We start from the raw sequence: 14072 nt of genomic DNA, 5'->3' as shown, positions 1-14072 counted from the left end.
TAGTAACTGGCCAAGTGTAAATTAAACCTCAGTGTGATTTATTGATCTTTACCACTCCTCTGTTATGCTTTCCACTGCCTGAATACCTTGTTTTACAAAGCTTAGTGTATTGTCACCTGGTTACCGGTTGTGAATGACAAGTCACAGCAGGTAGGACAACTGGCAGTTAAATACGATTTTTTTCAAGATTGCAACTGTAACAACTCCCCTACCCCTCAAGAAATTAAAACCTAGTATGATATTAAAGTGAATTATGTAACTAGTTGATGAATGCCTTTCATTGTTTGTTTTCTATAGCAATGTTTGCAGTTCTTTATATTTAAATGTGGATGGACAGGGATGAAATATGTCTAAATAAAAACAAGGGAGGTGTACCTGCTTCATTGCGTTGTGTTTTTCCTCCAGACCCTCCAACAGGCATCTTCTATACTAGCTGTGATATTACAGGTCAGAGATATTGTCAGAGATCCACATCATAACTTCCAAACACCCACTGATATATTGCATTTATTTATTGATGTATTTCCTTTTAATTGAATACTTTGTGAACCAGGATGTCCTCAAATGTCAAGCTTTGTTTATACTACACCCAAAGTGAGGAAAGCCTTTTCATTATAAATACATAATAATTGCATTGAAAACAGCGCCGGATTTCTTTGCCGGCCGCCCCTAGGCCGCACGGTCCGACCAGGCGGCCGCGCGGTCCTAGCGTCCGCCTACACTTTCCCTTCCCAACGCGCCGGCGAAAAAACGCCAGCGCAGCTGGTGTAATTGAATGGGGACGCACACGTCCCCATAATGCGGCTGGGCGGCATGCCGCCCCTATTTTTTGCCGCCCTAGGCCCGGGCCTATGTGGCGTTGCCACAAATCCGGGCCTGATTGAGAAGTCAAATACAATGTTTAAGGAAGGATATTGTGAGCATTCCCACTGACAGGCGCACTAATCTGCAATTAACACATTTAGAACCTAGTGGGTATGCAATAATCGACTGATGCAATATCGTGGCACCATCTTGTGGAGAATATAGGCAAAGCTTATGATTTCTACAAGAACAGGGCCGTATTTATATATAGGCCCTCGAGGGCCTGTGCCTAGGGCGGCCCTCGGGGTGCCTATTTTTTCAGTTTTTTTTAAACCCATATAGATGGGTGGGGGGGCTGTGGAAGAATGTGGACATGACATCAATGCTCACGGCGCATTGACGTCACTTCCACTGAATATGTCAAATGACGTCAAAGCTCACAATGTGTGACATCAGTGTGCCAGCATGTGACGTCAGATCACACAATTTAGGGGCATGTTTAGGTCCGGTGTCTAGGTCAACAGCGGACCTAAATACAGCCCTGTGTACAGGTACACAACTTAATATCTTGAATGTTTGAGACCTGGGCTTTTCTGAATAAAGGGAACTTTAAAGTTCAGCGTGTGGTCTTCATTCTCCTTGGTGAGAGCATCAGCCGCTGTGAATTTTTTGATTCTTTTCAGATTTTTCGGCCGACATCTGTCAGAAAATTGATCGGCCAGGTTAAAAAATCTTTATCGGTTCAAGTGCAATCTATCTATGTTTGCAGGGACAAGCAGGCAGCTACCCTTTGTTTTCCTGGCAATATCATCTGAAATGGTCTTTTTAGTTGATGGACAATTCGTACGATCGTATGATCGTTTCGAGATAATCGTGGTCTCACGATGACGATCGGATCTTTTAAAAATCTTTACATCTATGGCCAGCTTTACTATATGAATAATAACTAAGCACAGCTTTACTTTCATTTCTTAGCTTGTAGCCTAGTAGTCTGCTCAAAAGCAAATGCTGATTGGGTTCTTACTGGTAACTGTCCATATTAAAGTTAAGTAGATTGCATGAGCAATAGGTATTGTACAATTGTTCAAAATGTTCTGTGAGTGTTATGCACTGACAATATTGTTAGCCAAACTGTCACTAATATATCATACCTCCCAACTGTCCCATTTTCAGTGGGACAGTCCCACTTTTGACAGCTCAAACCACAGTCCTGCATTTGTACTGGAAAGTAGAGTCCTGCAGCGGGTCGGGTATCCCGCAAAAACCTGCGGTACTTTGCGGGTTGAGGGGAGAAGTTCTGGGTGCGGGTAAAGACGCGGATCGGCGGTTCTGCGGGTTGGGCCGCGAGTCTTCTCAATACCGATATTTACTCCTTTTTTCTGGTCACGGGTACTTCCAATGACGTCACTTCCGGTTTACAATGGCAGCACTTCCTGTTTTACTCCTTTTTTTCTGATTATGTCTACTTCCGATGATGACACTTCCGGTTTACAATGACAGCACTTCCTGATTCTTGATGGTCAGCAGGTCGCGGGTCCGGGTTGCAGATAAGGTACTTGCGGGTAGGGTCAGGTAGCGGTTCCAATCTGGTAAGAATGCGGGTCTAAGTTCAGGATTGCGGGTCGTGTACGGGTCCCAAAAAATGGACCCGCGCTGGAAAGTCCTAACTTTCTCTGCACTGAACAGCCAGAAAAAGAAACAAAGTTTCTAGCTTAATTGGCTTTTGGCAGTCCAGAACAGCCACCAGGTTGAAAATAAGATACTTTGTAACTTGAGATAAGCAAATAAGTCAATTTAGATAAGAAGGTCCCTTGGGAAAAGTTAAGCTGGCCATAGACGCAACGATCCGATCGTACGAATCGTGGATTTGTGCGATTTTCGGACCGTTTGTGTGGAGAGTCCCGACATTTTTCGTCCGGCGGAGATCGGTCGTTTGGTCGATCGGACAGGTTAGAAAATTTCTGTCGGCTGCCGATAATATCTTTGCGTGTATTGCCGATAGTACGATTTTGAGTGGGAGACTGTCACTAGGTTTTTTCGGACATAACTATCGTACGATTGCTGTCAGGGGCAGAACATCGGCTGATCTGTTCTTTAACTACTTATTTGATCAGAATGGTAAGACTTGATCTGAATGGTTAGTGGTGGGTCGGGAGATGGGAAAGTTGATTCGTACGATTGGATCTTTGCGTCTATGGCCAGCTTTAGACTCACAGTTTAAGGGCAGAGACACACGGGCAGATTTGAGAGATTAGTTGCCCGCTGACAAATCTTCTCTTCTTCAGGGTGACTTATCTCCCCGATGGCACTCGGATCACTTCGTTTTTCAGTCGCTGAAGTTCTAGCCGGCGGGAAGGCAGTTCGGGGAGATTAGTCGCCCCAAAGAAGAGGAGATTTGTCGCCGGGTGACTTATCTTCCTGTGTGTCTCTGCCCTAAAAGGGCAAAATCACCTGCGGGATGGCACTCTTGAGTGCTTCGTTTTCTTAAGTCGCCCGAATTTCATACCTCCCAACTGTCCCTTTTTCGGAGGGACAGTCCCTCTTTTGACAGCTCAACCTGCAGTCCCTCATTTGTACTATTTTCTCTGCACCGTACAGCCAGAAAAAGAAACAAAGTTTCTCACTTAATTGGCTTTTAGCAGAGAGCACAGATCAGCTAACAGCTGCAAATAAGATACTTTGTAACAATTTTGAGATACAAAAAAAAACAGTTTAGATAAGGAGAAATATTTTCAAACATTCATAACCTGCCAAATTTTGTAAAATGAACATGGTAATTAGGGGGTGTGGTCACAGAAAGGGCGTGGTCAAAAACATTTGCTGTTCTACGTGCTTAAAAATTTGTTGTCCCTCTTTTTACTTCCAAAATGTTCGGAGGTATGCGGATTTGCCTCACGAGGAAACTTCGGGCAACTTCAGAAAACGAAGCAAAACCGTAATAACTGAAAAAGACTACAGAAATATGTTCAAAATTGCCAAAATCTGTAAAATGAACATGGTAATTAGGGGGTGTGGCCTCAGAAATGGGCGTGGTCAAAAATGTTGCCCCTCTTTTTATTTCCAGAATGTTGGTTTTGAAGATATATAGCTAGAAACGCCTACATATGCGTGTGTATCTGTTGTTGCAATGATTGTGTTCTTGCATACAGGCATCAATCTCGCGTCACTTGCACAATGCTGTCATGTGTCAACAATCCAGATCAATTTATATTTACAGGCAACGTTTTCTTTTAGCTGCGCATGTGACGTCAGACAGAGAATTGCGCATAACTCGCGACACCACGGTTTTCCCCAATCCGACTCTCATTGTGGGATAACCCTTAAAGTGGATCTAACGCGAACAACAACATGTAAGCGTCAAGCCTCTCATAACGTCGCTTTCCATATCGGCGGCTGCGCAGAACGCTGCCCTTGTTGACGAGAAAAGATACAATTGGCTTACAAAGTCTGAGAATCCGCCCCCTGATACAATTGGCTGTATGCAGTCACACGTGAGCCACTGCGCAGCTCAGTTGTGTTCCAGTCGCCGGTTGTTATTGGCTGTATTCTGGCAGGCGGGTTCTTGCGCTTTAACCTAGTCTCGTCTTATAATTGGTCGCTTCGCTTCAAGACGTCATCTGCGATTGGCATCCATTTTGCACCCGTTTGTTACTGGCTGTTTGATTCTGAAGACGACGCTTTCATTTGCTGGCGGCTCCCGCCCTCTTTTTAATTGGTTATCGCGTTCTTCTGCTTTACACCGGGGTTTTGGATCCGCTGCCGCTTCCATCATGAGCTCCGTTACGTTAAGCTCATGTCCGATTGTGACTGTGCGCATTAGTAGCAGCCTTAACTCATTTACTGCGGAGAAGAGACTGGATCGGGCCTTCACCTTGGCAGAGCTTAAGGTTCGCAACAAATAAAATGGAGGTTGTGGGCACTGATGTTAAAACATCATATAAGCTGATTATTAATTTCTGATGCAAGTTGTACTGGTTTCTGTGCTGCCATGTATTAATTAATAATCAGCCTTATATTGTGACATTTATATTCTATGTGTTCCGTTTATTGTGTCAGTCCCTAAGCTCATTAAGTGACAGCAGCACAGAGCATGTGCAGTGAATCAGCAGAAATGAAGATGAGGAGCTACTGGGGCATCTTTAGAGACACAGATCTTTACTGATAGGGCTTTGGTTGCCTTGAGCTGGTACACAAGCCCAAAATACAACATTTCTAGCTACTTCTTTAGTTTAATTTTCCTTTAAATGGGCAATAGGTACAGCACTTAACTCTTGTATGTCTAAAACAGATTTTGGGAATTTTAAAAGACAAGGCAGAAAAACACTGCATGGGGAATTAAAATAGCATATAACCCCCATGTGTGGCATTAGTGCAGGCCCGGACTGGCAATCTGTGGGTTCTGGCAAATGCCAGAGGGGCTGCTATAAAGTCCCATAGAAAGTCAGTATTTAGTGGACTGGTGGGGAGTGTTTGGGCTTCTATGGCGGCTGATTGGGCCTCTGTGTACCTGAAATGCCAGGGCCTATTTTAATTCTCAGTTCGGACCTGTATTAGTGTTTAGGAGGTAGGAAAGTGATTGTTAGCTACTCTGGTGGTGTTTTATTGAATAGCTATATATTATGCTTATATTATATTATGAAGGGCTGGTGAATAACTGTGACTGTGAATTAAGTCTGCTTCTCAGTTTATCTGCATAAACTGTATCGCGCTCCAGTTTATTAGACACAACAAGTCCTGTCAGGGGCGTAACTACAGAGGAAGCAGACCCTGTGGCTGCAGGGGGGGGCAGGTGATATAGGGGCCTCGTGAGGCCCTAATTCATGAAAAATGATTTGCTGACAAATACTGACAAACAAACAGAATTTGACATTATATTTTATGACATTTTGAAGTGCCTGTTTGGTCTGTGATTACTTAGATCTAGGCACTTGTTAGTCTGAGCTGTGACGTCTGAAATCTTATTGACTTGGATTGAAAACACTAAAAGGCTCAGGAGCCCAAAACGCTTGTGTTCTTATATCCTACTGTGTATGGAGTAGGCTAGGAGTCGTTGTTTTATACAAAATCTGATTGCAATTTCAGCATATGCATAAATAACTTTTTTTTTCTCATTTTTCTAGTGTAAGCTGGAGCTAGTGGTTGGGTCCCCAGCATCATGCATGGATTTGCAGCTCTACAGTACAGAGAATGCCTTCCTTCTGAATCTTGATCAAGATGATGCCCTTTTGGGATCCTATCCAGTAGATGATGGTTGCAGGATACATGTAAGAATCCAACTTCCTACCAACCGTTAAAGCAGTACCACAGTCTTCTTATAGTCTTGCATGCTTTAATTCCATTCAGACCCTACTTGTTTAGGGCTCTTACTGAGGAGCGTTTTTACCTGCGCTCCCCTGGCGCGTGTAGGTGCCGAACGCAGGAAAAATACAGCATGTTGCGTCTCAACCTGCGTTCGGCGCCTACACGCGCCTGTGTGAGTACAGCCCCATTGGAAAAAATATAATGCATCTATTCCTGCGCTCCCCTGCGGCTGAACGCAGAAAAACAGAACGCAGGGGAGCGCAGGTTAAAACGCTCGGCAGTAAGAGCCCTTAATCACTATTAAAGGGGAAGGAAAGGAGGAATCACTAGGGGATATCCTGGGCTAGTGCTCCTGTTCACAGAAAACTGCCCGGCCCAGGGTTCTACTCAGCGAGCAGCATGGAGTAATCCTCCGATTCTTCTGCTTCTTCTTTCTTACACATACACAGTAAAGTGAAAGGTTTGGTTTTATGTTAGCGTTTAGCTTTTCACTCTACGGCACATGCTCACCCATGCAAAGAACAAAGCCTCACTTTTTGGCTCTCCCCCAGTGATTTCACCTAACCTTGCGCTTTAAAGGGGTGGCTCACCATATGTTATAAAATGACAAATTTTAAGCACCTTTCCATTGGCTTTCGTTTTTTCTTTTTTGAATTATTTACATTCTATTTTTGATTCTTTCCAGCTTTTAAATAGGGGTCACTGACCCTGACATCTAAAAAACTAATACTCTGCAAGGCTACAATTCTACTATTTATTACTCATCTTTCTTGCCAGGCCATCTCCTTTTATATTCCAGTCTCTCATTCAAATGAATACTTAGTTGCTAGGGTGATTTGCACCATAGCAACCTGACAGCTGTTTTAAACTGGAGAGCTGCTGAATAAAAGTTTAAGTAACGCATATAATAAAAATGTAAAACCAATTGCAAATTTTTTTCGAATATCACTCTCTACATCACTCTCTACATTATGCTAAAAGTAGATTAAATGGCGAAACCTTCCTTTGTCTGCACTGTTAATTCTGATTCTGCAGACACAACTTTGGCTATTCTTTATATTCTGAAAAGTCTTCAGTTTTCATTATTCCCTTTTAAAGGACCAGTAACATCAATTAAAAAAAAAAAAACTTGTTCGTATAGAACGTAAAAAAAACACAAAGACAAATTAAACTTTTAAATCGCTGAGTCTTTATTAACTTACCAAAACTCTGCTTGCGCTCCTCTTTAGAAAAGGCGATCCATCGTGCAGCGCTCGATTTCTCCTCCCTGCCTTCCTTATAGGAGTTAGCCAGGGAGGAGAAATCGAGCGCCGCATGATGGATCATCGCTGTGTCGCCTTTTCTGAAGAGGAGCGCAAGCTGCGTTTCGGTAAGTTATTTCTTAATAAAGACTTAACGATTTAAAAGTTTAATTTGTCTTTGTGTTTTTTTTTCGTTCTCTACTGACGATTTTTTTTGAAAAAAAATTTGTTACTGGTCCTTTAATGATCCTTTTTATTCTGCTATACCTTTTTATTGCATGCATTTGATACAATGAGACTCTAATGACCTGTGAATTTGACACATTTGTCAACAGTTTTGTATTCTGACCCTATAGTACAGCACAATATCAGATGCCGACTGTTTATATTATGTTTTCTATTGTTTCCATCACTGGTGTTTTTTAGGATTCTGAAATTAATTCACAAATTGATTTTTGTTTAACATTTGTATTGCCTTTTTATATGAAGAAAATATGTTTGTTGAGGTTTAAAACAAAAAGCTCAACCATACCTCAGACATGCTTGGTTCAAAATGTATTTAAATTTAAAAAATAATGTTTGAAAATCAGCTGTTTTCTATTTCCCTGCTACAGGAACATTAAGGGTTGTTAACCAAAACTGATGACAATTTTTTCAATAATTAGTTTATTTAAACTATTTTGAATATAGAACTTGGCTGATTGAGGTGTTAAGTATCCATATATGTCGTTTAAATATATTAACAATAAGTTGATTTATTTTTGCATAATTGTTTGCAGGTGATAGATAAGAGTGGAGCAAGGATTGGAGAATATGAAGACCTCTCTAGGGTGGAAAAATTTGAAATCTCAGAAGATCATTATGACAAGAGAACAGGTGCAACTCCTTAGTTTTTTTTCTAATCCTGAGGGAGTGTTAATAGCTGAAAAACAGGGCATTATAATATCAGCTATAGAAGCTTAAACTGCAGTTCAGTTTATTTGGGACTGTTGGATTTCTACAGACTGGTATGTCTTCTGTGCATGATGGTTAAATAAAAAAAACACATGAAATATTTTTTTCTCAGATGCTAACATAGAATTTTTAACTCTCTGCCTTTTATATATGAAGGCAAATTCTATACACTTTGCAATGATGATTAAGAAATAAATAGTGAAGAAAAATGGGGAGGTACTTGGATGGATGTGCCCGTTGCATTTACAGAAGAAAACGCGCAGCCGGGCCCCCACCCCCTTCGTACATCCGGAAACTGTCCAGTAATGTGCGCTGCGCAGCGGGGCGCGGACTGCCGCAGGGCCATGAGGGGGTACGGGCCCTGGCCCGCTCGCACCCCCTGCTCCCCCGGTAGTTCCACCACAGTTAACTAAACTGTGAAAGGGAGATACTTACTAGCGGCATCATGAGTTTCATTAAAGGGGTTGTTCACCTTCAAACAACTAGTTGTTTTCTGATAGATCACCAGAAATAATGACTTTTTCCAATTACTTTCTATTTTCTATGTGTCACAGTCTTTGTATATTGAAGTGTAAAGTGTCATTTTTCACCTTCTAAAGCAGCTCTGGGAGGGGGGGTCGCCGACCCTGTAAACTGTTCTAACTTTATACATTTAATTGATACATATCTTATGTTTGTCCCTGCTGAGCAGAATACCTGAGCTTCATTAAAAGCAGTTGTTAGAATTGATACAATAGTTGCTAATACTATTTATACTTCGGTTTTGCGAAAACATTAAAAACTAAAACATTCAAAGCAATTGATATAATGAATTGTTATTAGAGGCAAAAAGATTGGGTTTAATGAATGTATAAATGATTTTTAGCAAATTTAAGGTATGAATGTTCTTTCCTTTCTTTCCTTTTGCAGACTCTGTACGCTCCTTTCTGAAAAAGAACAGATTAGGAAAGTTCAATGAGGCAGAGACACAACAAAAGCAAGCAGAACAGGATGGTAAGCTAGAGGAAGAGAGGTTAGCCGCAGAATCTATCACACATGGAGCAAGATGTGAAGTTCGAGTTGCTGGCCAGCCAACAAAGCGTGGGACAGTCATGTATGTTGGTGAGTACCAGTTGATTTATTTAACATTTCATGTAATTCTTAACTTAAATTTCCCTACATTGCAATGATTCCATTGAAATATTTAGGAAGGTGTTTAATTCATTTGTTACTCTTAAAGGTTTAAATGCAGGGCAATTCCCGACCACTCAGTTGAACTGAACAAGCCACTCTACTACATGCTGACAAATCTAGTTGTATTAGATTAAGTGGAGATAAATGGATATTAAATGGCACATTTATTAACACTAACTAACCAATCAGAAATTAGATCTGAACAATCACCTACAACTACTACAGAAAACAAAAGTAAATATCTAATTGGTTGCTATGGGCAGCAGCACCAGTAATGTTTGTCTCCATTGTTAAATATGCCCCTATAAGTGTTGTCCTTGCCTTTACATACAAAATATTTGCAGGTGCTAGGCAGATATAATCTATGAATGTTTATAAAGTATTTTTACTTAAAGGGCATGTAAAGGCAAAAAAAAAAAAAAATCCCATTTTTACTTTCTTTAATGAAAAAGAAACCTATCTCCAATATACTTTAATTAAAAAATCTGTACCGTTTTTATAAGAAACCTGCAGTGAAATTCTCCCTTCATTTACTGCTGTGGATAGGAATTGTCAGACGGTCCCTAACTGCTCTGCAGGGAAACAATCATACTTATGAACAGCAGGGGGAGCCCCCACCTTACTTCCCAGCCATGTAGAACTCAAACAGCTTTGTTGGTTTCCTTGTAGAACAGTCGGCGACCGTGTAGAGATTTGTATTGGATTTTATTTTTGCCATTACATCCCCTTTACTCCAGCTGCAGGGACAAAGATCATGGAGCCAGATTTAAACAGATAAACTGGGATTCTATTTTGATGATTATTTTGCTGCAGCCACTGGTTCTGCAGAGTTGGAGAAAGTTTGTATTAAACAATACAAAAACTATAAAATCCACATTAGATTACATGACAACACAGGACCCAGTGCAGTCTGTATATTCTGATTATTAATCAGTCTTACTATATCGGCTTCTGGCAGATATTATTTGACTTGTGCTGTTTTGATAATTTATGACGATCCCTAAGCAGCCCAGACCACACTGAGCATGTGTACAGTCTTGGTCTTGCAAAGATGTTTATCAAAGTTATAAGATGGCCAACTTTGAAAGCATAAATCATTTGTTTGATTAGGCTTCTGGTGCAGTAAGTTCATGTTTAGTATACAAAATACAGCATTATTCTATTTTAGACTTTACTTCCCCTTTAATGTAAGTTTCATGAAAGTGTTACAAAAGCCAATGCCCTGCTGCACATTAAAGGCAAAACATTTTGTGTGAGCCATTACTTTAGCTTGTACGGTTTCATTGTAGTTCATGGTTGTTTTTTTTTAAGTGCATTCATACACAGGCAGGCCCAATGCTGTTCTGCTTTCTGGATTTCCAGGAATTTCGGAGCATACTGACCTATTTACATCATTTATAGCTTCATATAAGAACCTCAGAGTGCAGTATACATAAGTACTCGAGGATGCTGTTATCTGAGCTCATTCCACCGAAATCTTGGGTCCTGATACAGCTAAATGGCCTTGTCTCCCATGACCTCATTAGAGACCAGATATTGCCTTTTCTGCTAGGAGTGGGAGGGTCCGTTCTGTTTGCATGGTACCAATTTCCCCGCAGACCACACTCCCATATGTTTAAAAAGCCTTTAATTAAACATACCTCCATGTTTTAGGTACACACCTTTTGTCAAGAAGTTGACCCCTCTATGTTTTAGCAGTAGTGTATATTTAAAGGGAAAGTAACACCGAAAAATGAAAGTTTTAAAGTAATAAAAATATCATAAACTTTTGCTCAACACTGATAAAACTGGTGTGTTGGCTTCAGAAACACTACTATAGTTCATATAAACAAGCTGCTGTGTAGCAATGGCGGAAATTGAAAAAAGGCTATATGGCACAGATAACACCATTATGTTCTGCAGAGCTGATCTTCCGTATCTTTGTTTGGCTGCCCCCATTGCTACACAGCAGCTTATTTATATAAACTATAGTAGTGTTTCTGACGCAACCACAGCAGTTTTACTAGTGTAGGGCAACACTGCATTATATTTATATCCATCTAAATCTGTATTTAATAGAAAATCAAGGGTAAAGATATGAATTAAATTGTATGCAATACTTTATATTTTAGGTTTAACAGACTTTAAACCTGGATATTGGGTTGGAGTGAAATATGATGAACCTCTTGGGAAAAATGATGGCAGGTGAGTGGTCACTCGAATAAGAAGGAAACGGAAGTCATGTTGTGGACCTAAGAAGGGGAAGTATTAAAGATAAGGTTAGAAAGTATTGGGTTACAGGTCAGATAATAGATGTCTGCAACTGCAAGAAATAGAAAAAATGGATGAAGCACTGTTCTGTTTGTGTAGTAGATCTAAACACAAGTCCAGTCTGTCTATGTTTTTGAAACGTATTGTGGGATAAACATGTTTAAACCGCTGTGTATCCAAGATGTGATTACATCCCCTGCTCTAGGGGATACATTTTTGACATGGGGTGCAAAAACGAACCATTGCTTGTGCCATAGGGGTACAAATATGACTATATAGATAGACTAAGGTCAGCAATTTATGCACCAAACTTTTATTTGGGGCAATATTTTATGAAGCATTTGGCACTTTTTGTCGAAGTGTAACTTTGCCCCTTTCTTCTATTCCTAGTGTTGAAGGAAAGCAATACTTCACGTGTATGCCGAAGTATGGTGCATTTGTGAAGCCACAGCATGTGGCAGTGGGAGACTACCCAGAGGAAGACTATGGTCTTGATGATGAGATGTGACCTTGCCAACCAGTTTCTTCAACAGTTCATTTCTACTGTGCCTCCTTAAATGTCCTTTTCTTCTCTATCACTTACCTGCTTTACCCCTTAAAGTATTGATGTTGTGAAAATAAGAGTATGGTTTGAATTTTATTGCCTATTCATGAAACGCTTATGTCTCTTTGTTCAACAGCTGACACGGTGCAATTGTTTTGTTTTTTTTTTTTCATTTTATCAGCAAAAAAAAAAGATTTTTGTATATATACAGTACATTTTAGGAACCTTGTGTTTTCTATATATTCACAAGCTAGGCAAAACACAAATACCTTTTTGGTTCAGAAAATTCTAAAAAAAAAAAAAAAAAAGGCAAGTATTTTGCATAAGCTGTGAATGTTTGTGTTTAGAATTTGCATTATGGGTAACAAAACCTGGAATCAACATTTACTGGCTCCAAGAGACTTAATGGTGCAGGCAAATCCATTTTATTGTTTTATTTCACCAATATAAGAGCAAACACAGAGCAGCATAAATTCCAAGTTTTTGTTCCAAGTAGGCTGCTTCCACAGCAAGAGACAAAGTATTTCAGATTAGCCCAGTTAGATACCAGACCTTTTCTGAAGCAGCACTCCCTCTAAAGTCTCTGCTTGAGTATTCATTCTAACATTGTCGTGGTAGTGGTTGTGTTTTTCATTTAAATCTGTTCATTTTTGCTGGCTTTGTTTTGAAATGCCGAAATGATATAATTGCACCTTTATCTAATCTTAGGGATTCCTTTCTGCATTCTAACTGTAATATAATATACAAGTTGCTGAGATGAGGGCTAATTTTTTCTGCATCTGTAAATGTGAGAATATTATGTTTCTAGAAAGTTTCATCCGTTTCGATCATTTTTCCTCCAACGACCTCCCTTATTGACATGAGCTCATTCAGTTGGGCTTATATAAAAAAGGCGCATAAACACAAATATCTGAAATTACAAAAATAAAAAAAATTTTCATGCAGAAATACACAATTCCTTGAAACCATGCTGATCTGCCTCTTATTTGTAGGCCCCTAAGCTAATAGAGTCATTCCTCCCTCATCCTTTTCTGTGTGATGGATTCTGCACTGAAGATGCATGCATTGCCAATTCCATAGGCTTGTTTGAAAATATAATGGTCTGGTGCACTATGTATGCCATTGTATGTTGGGAAAAACACCATGGTGAAAACAACTTCCAATTGCTGGGGTGCCATTGCATCTTTAAGGACAAGTAAACCTTAAAGGGATACTGTCATGGGAAAAAATGTTTTTTTTCAAAATGCATCGGTTAATAGTGCTGCACTGAAATCCATTTCTCAAAAGCGCAAACCAAATTTTTTTTAATTTAATTTTGAAATCTGACATGGGGCTAGACATATTGTCAGTTTCCCAGCTGCCCCCAGTCATGTGATCTGTGCTCTGATAAACTTTAGTCACTTTTTACTGCTGCACTGCAAGTTGGAGTTATATCACCCCCTCCCTCCCCCCAGAAGCCTAACAATAGAACAATGGGAAGGTAACCAGATAACAGCTCCGTACCACAAGATAACAGCTGCCTGGTAGATCTAAGAACAGCATTCAATGGTAAAATCCAGGTCCCACTGCGACACATTCAGTAACATTGAGTAGGAGAAACAGCAGCCTGCCAGAAAGCAATTCCATCCTAAAGTGCTGGCTCTTTCTGAAAGCACATGACCAGGCAAAATGACCTGGGATGGCTGCCTACACACCAATATTACAAATTAAAAAAAATACACTTTCAGGTTCAGGAATGAAATTTTATATTGTCGAGTGAATCATTTTCAATGTAAACAGTGTGATTTAGAAAAAAAAAAAAACAC

General features: G+C 40.1%; 1 protein-coding gene across 1 annotated transcript; it reads left to right on the top strand.

The window, feature by feature from the left end:
- Nucleotides 1-4518: 4518 nt before the first annotated feature.
- Nucleotides 4519-12557, top strand: tbcb.S (tubulin folding cofactor B S homeolog; the record flags this gene model as incomplete). The annotated part of the gene is given in 6 exon segments (NM_001096658.1): nt 4519-4691; nt 5925-6068; nt 8126-8222; nt 9210-9401; nt 11585-11657; nt 12114-12557. Coding segments are annotated over 6 exon segments (741 nt in total). The 3' UTR covers nt 12232-12557.
- Nucleotides 12558-14072: the final 1515 nt, after the last annotated feature.

Source organism: Xenopus laevis, chromosome 8S (genome assembly GCF_017654675.1).
Source record: "Xenopus laevis strain J_2021 chromosome 8S, Xenopus_laevis_v10.1, whole genome shotgun sequence".
In the NCBI taxonomy this organism is placed as follows: domain Eukaryota; kingdom Metazoa; phylum Chordata; class Amphibia; order Anura; family Pipidae; genus Xenopus; species Xenopus laevis.
The sequence above is the reverse complement of the archived record's forward strand: the minus strand, read 5'-3'. Positions and strand labels throughout refer to the sequence as shown.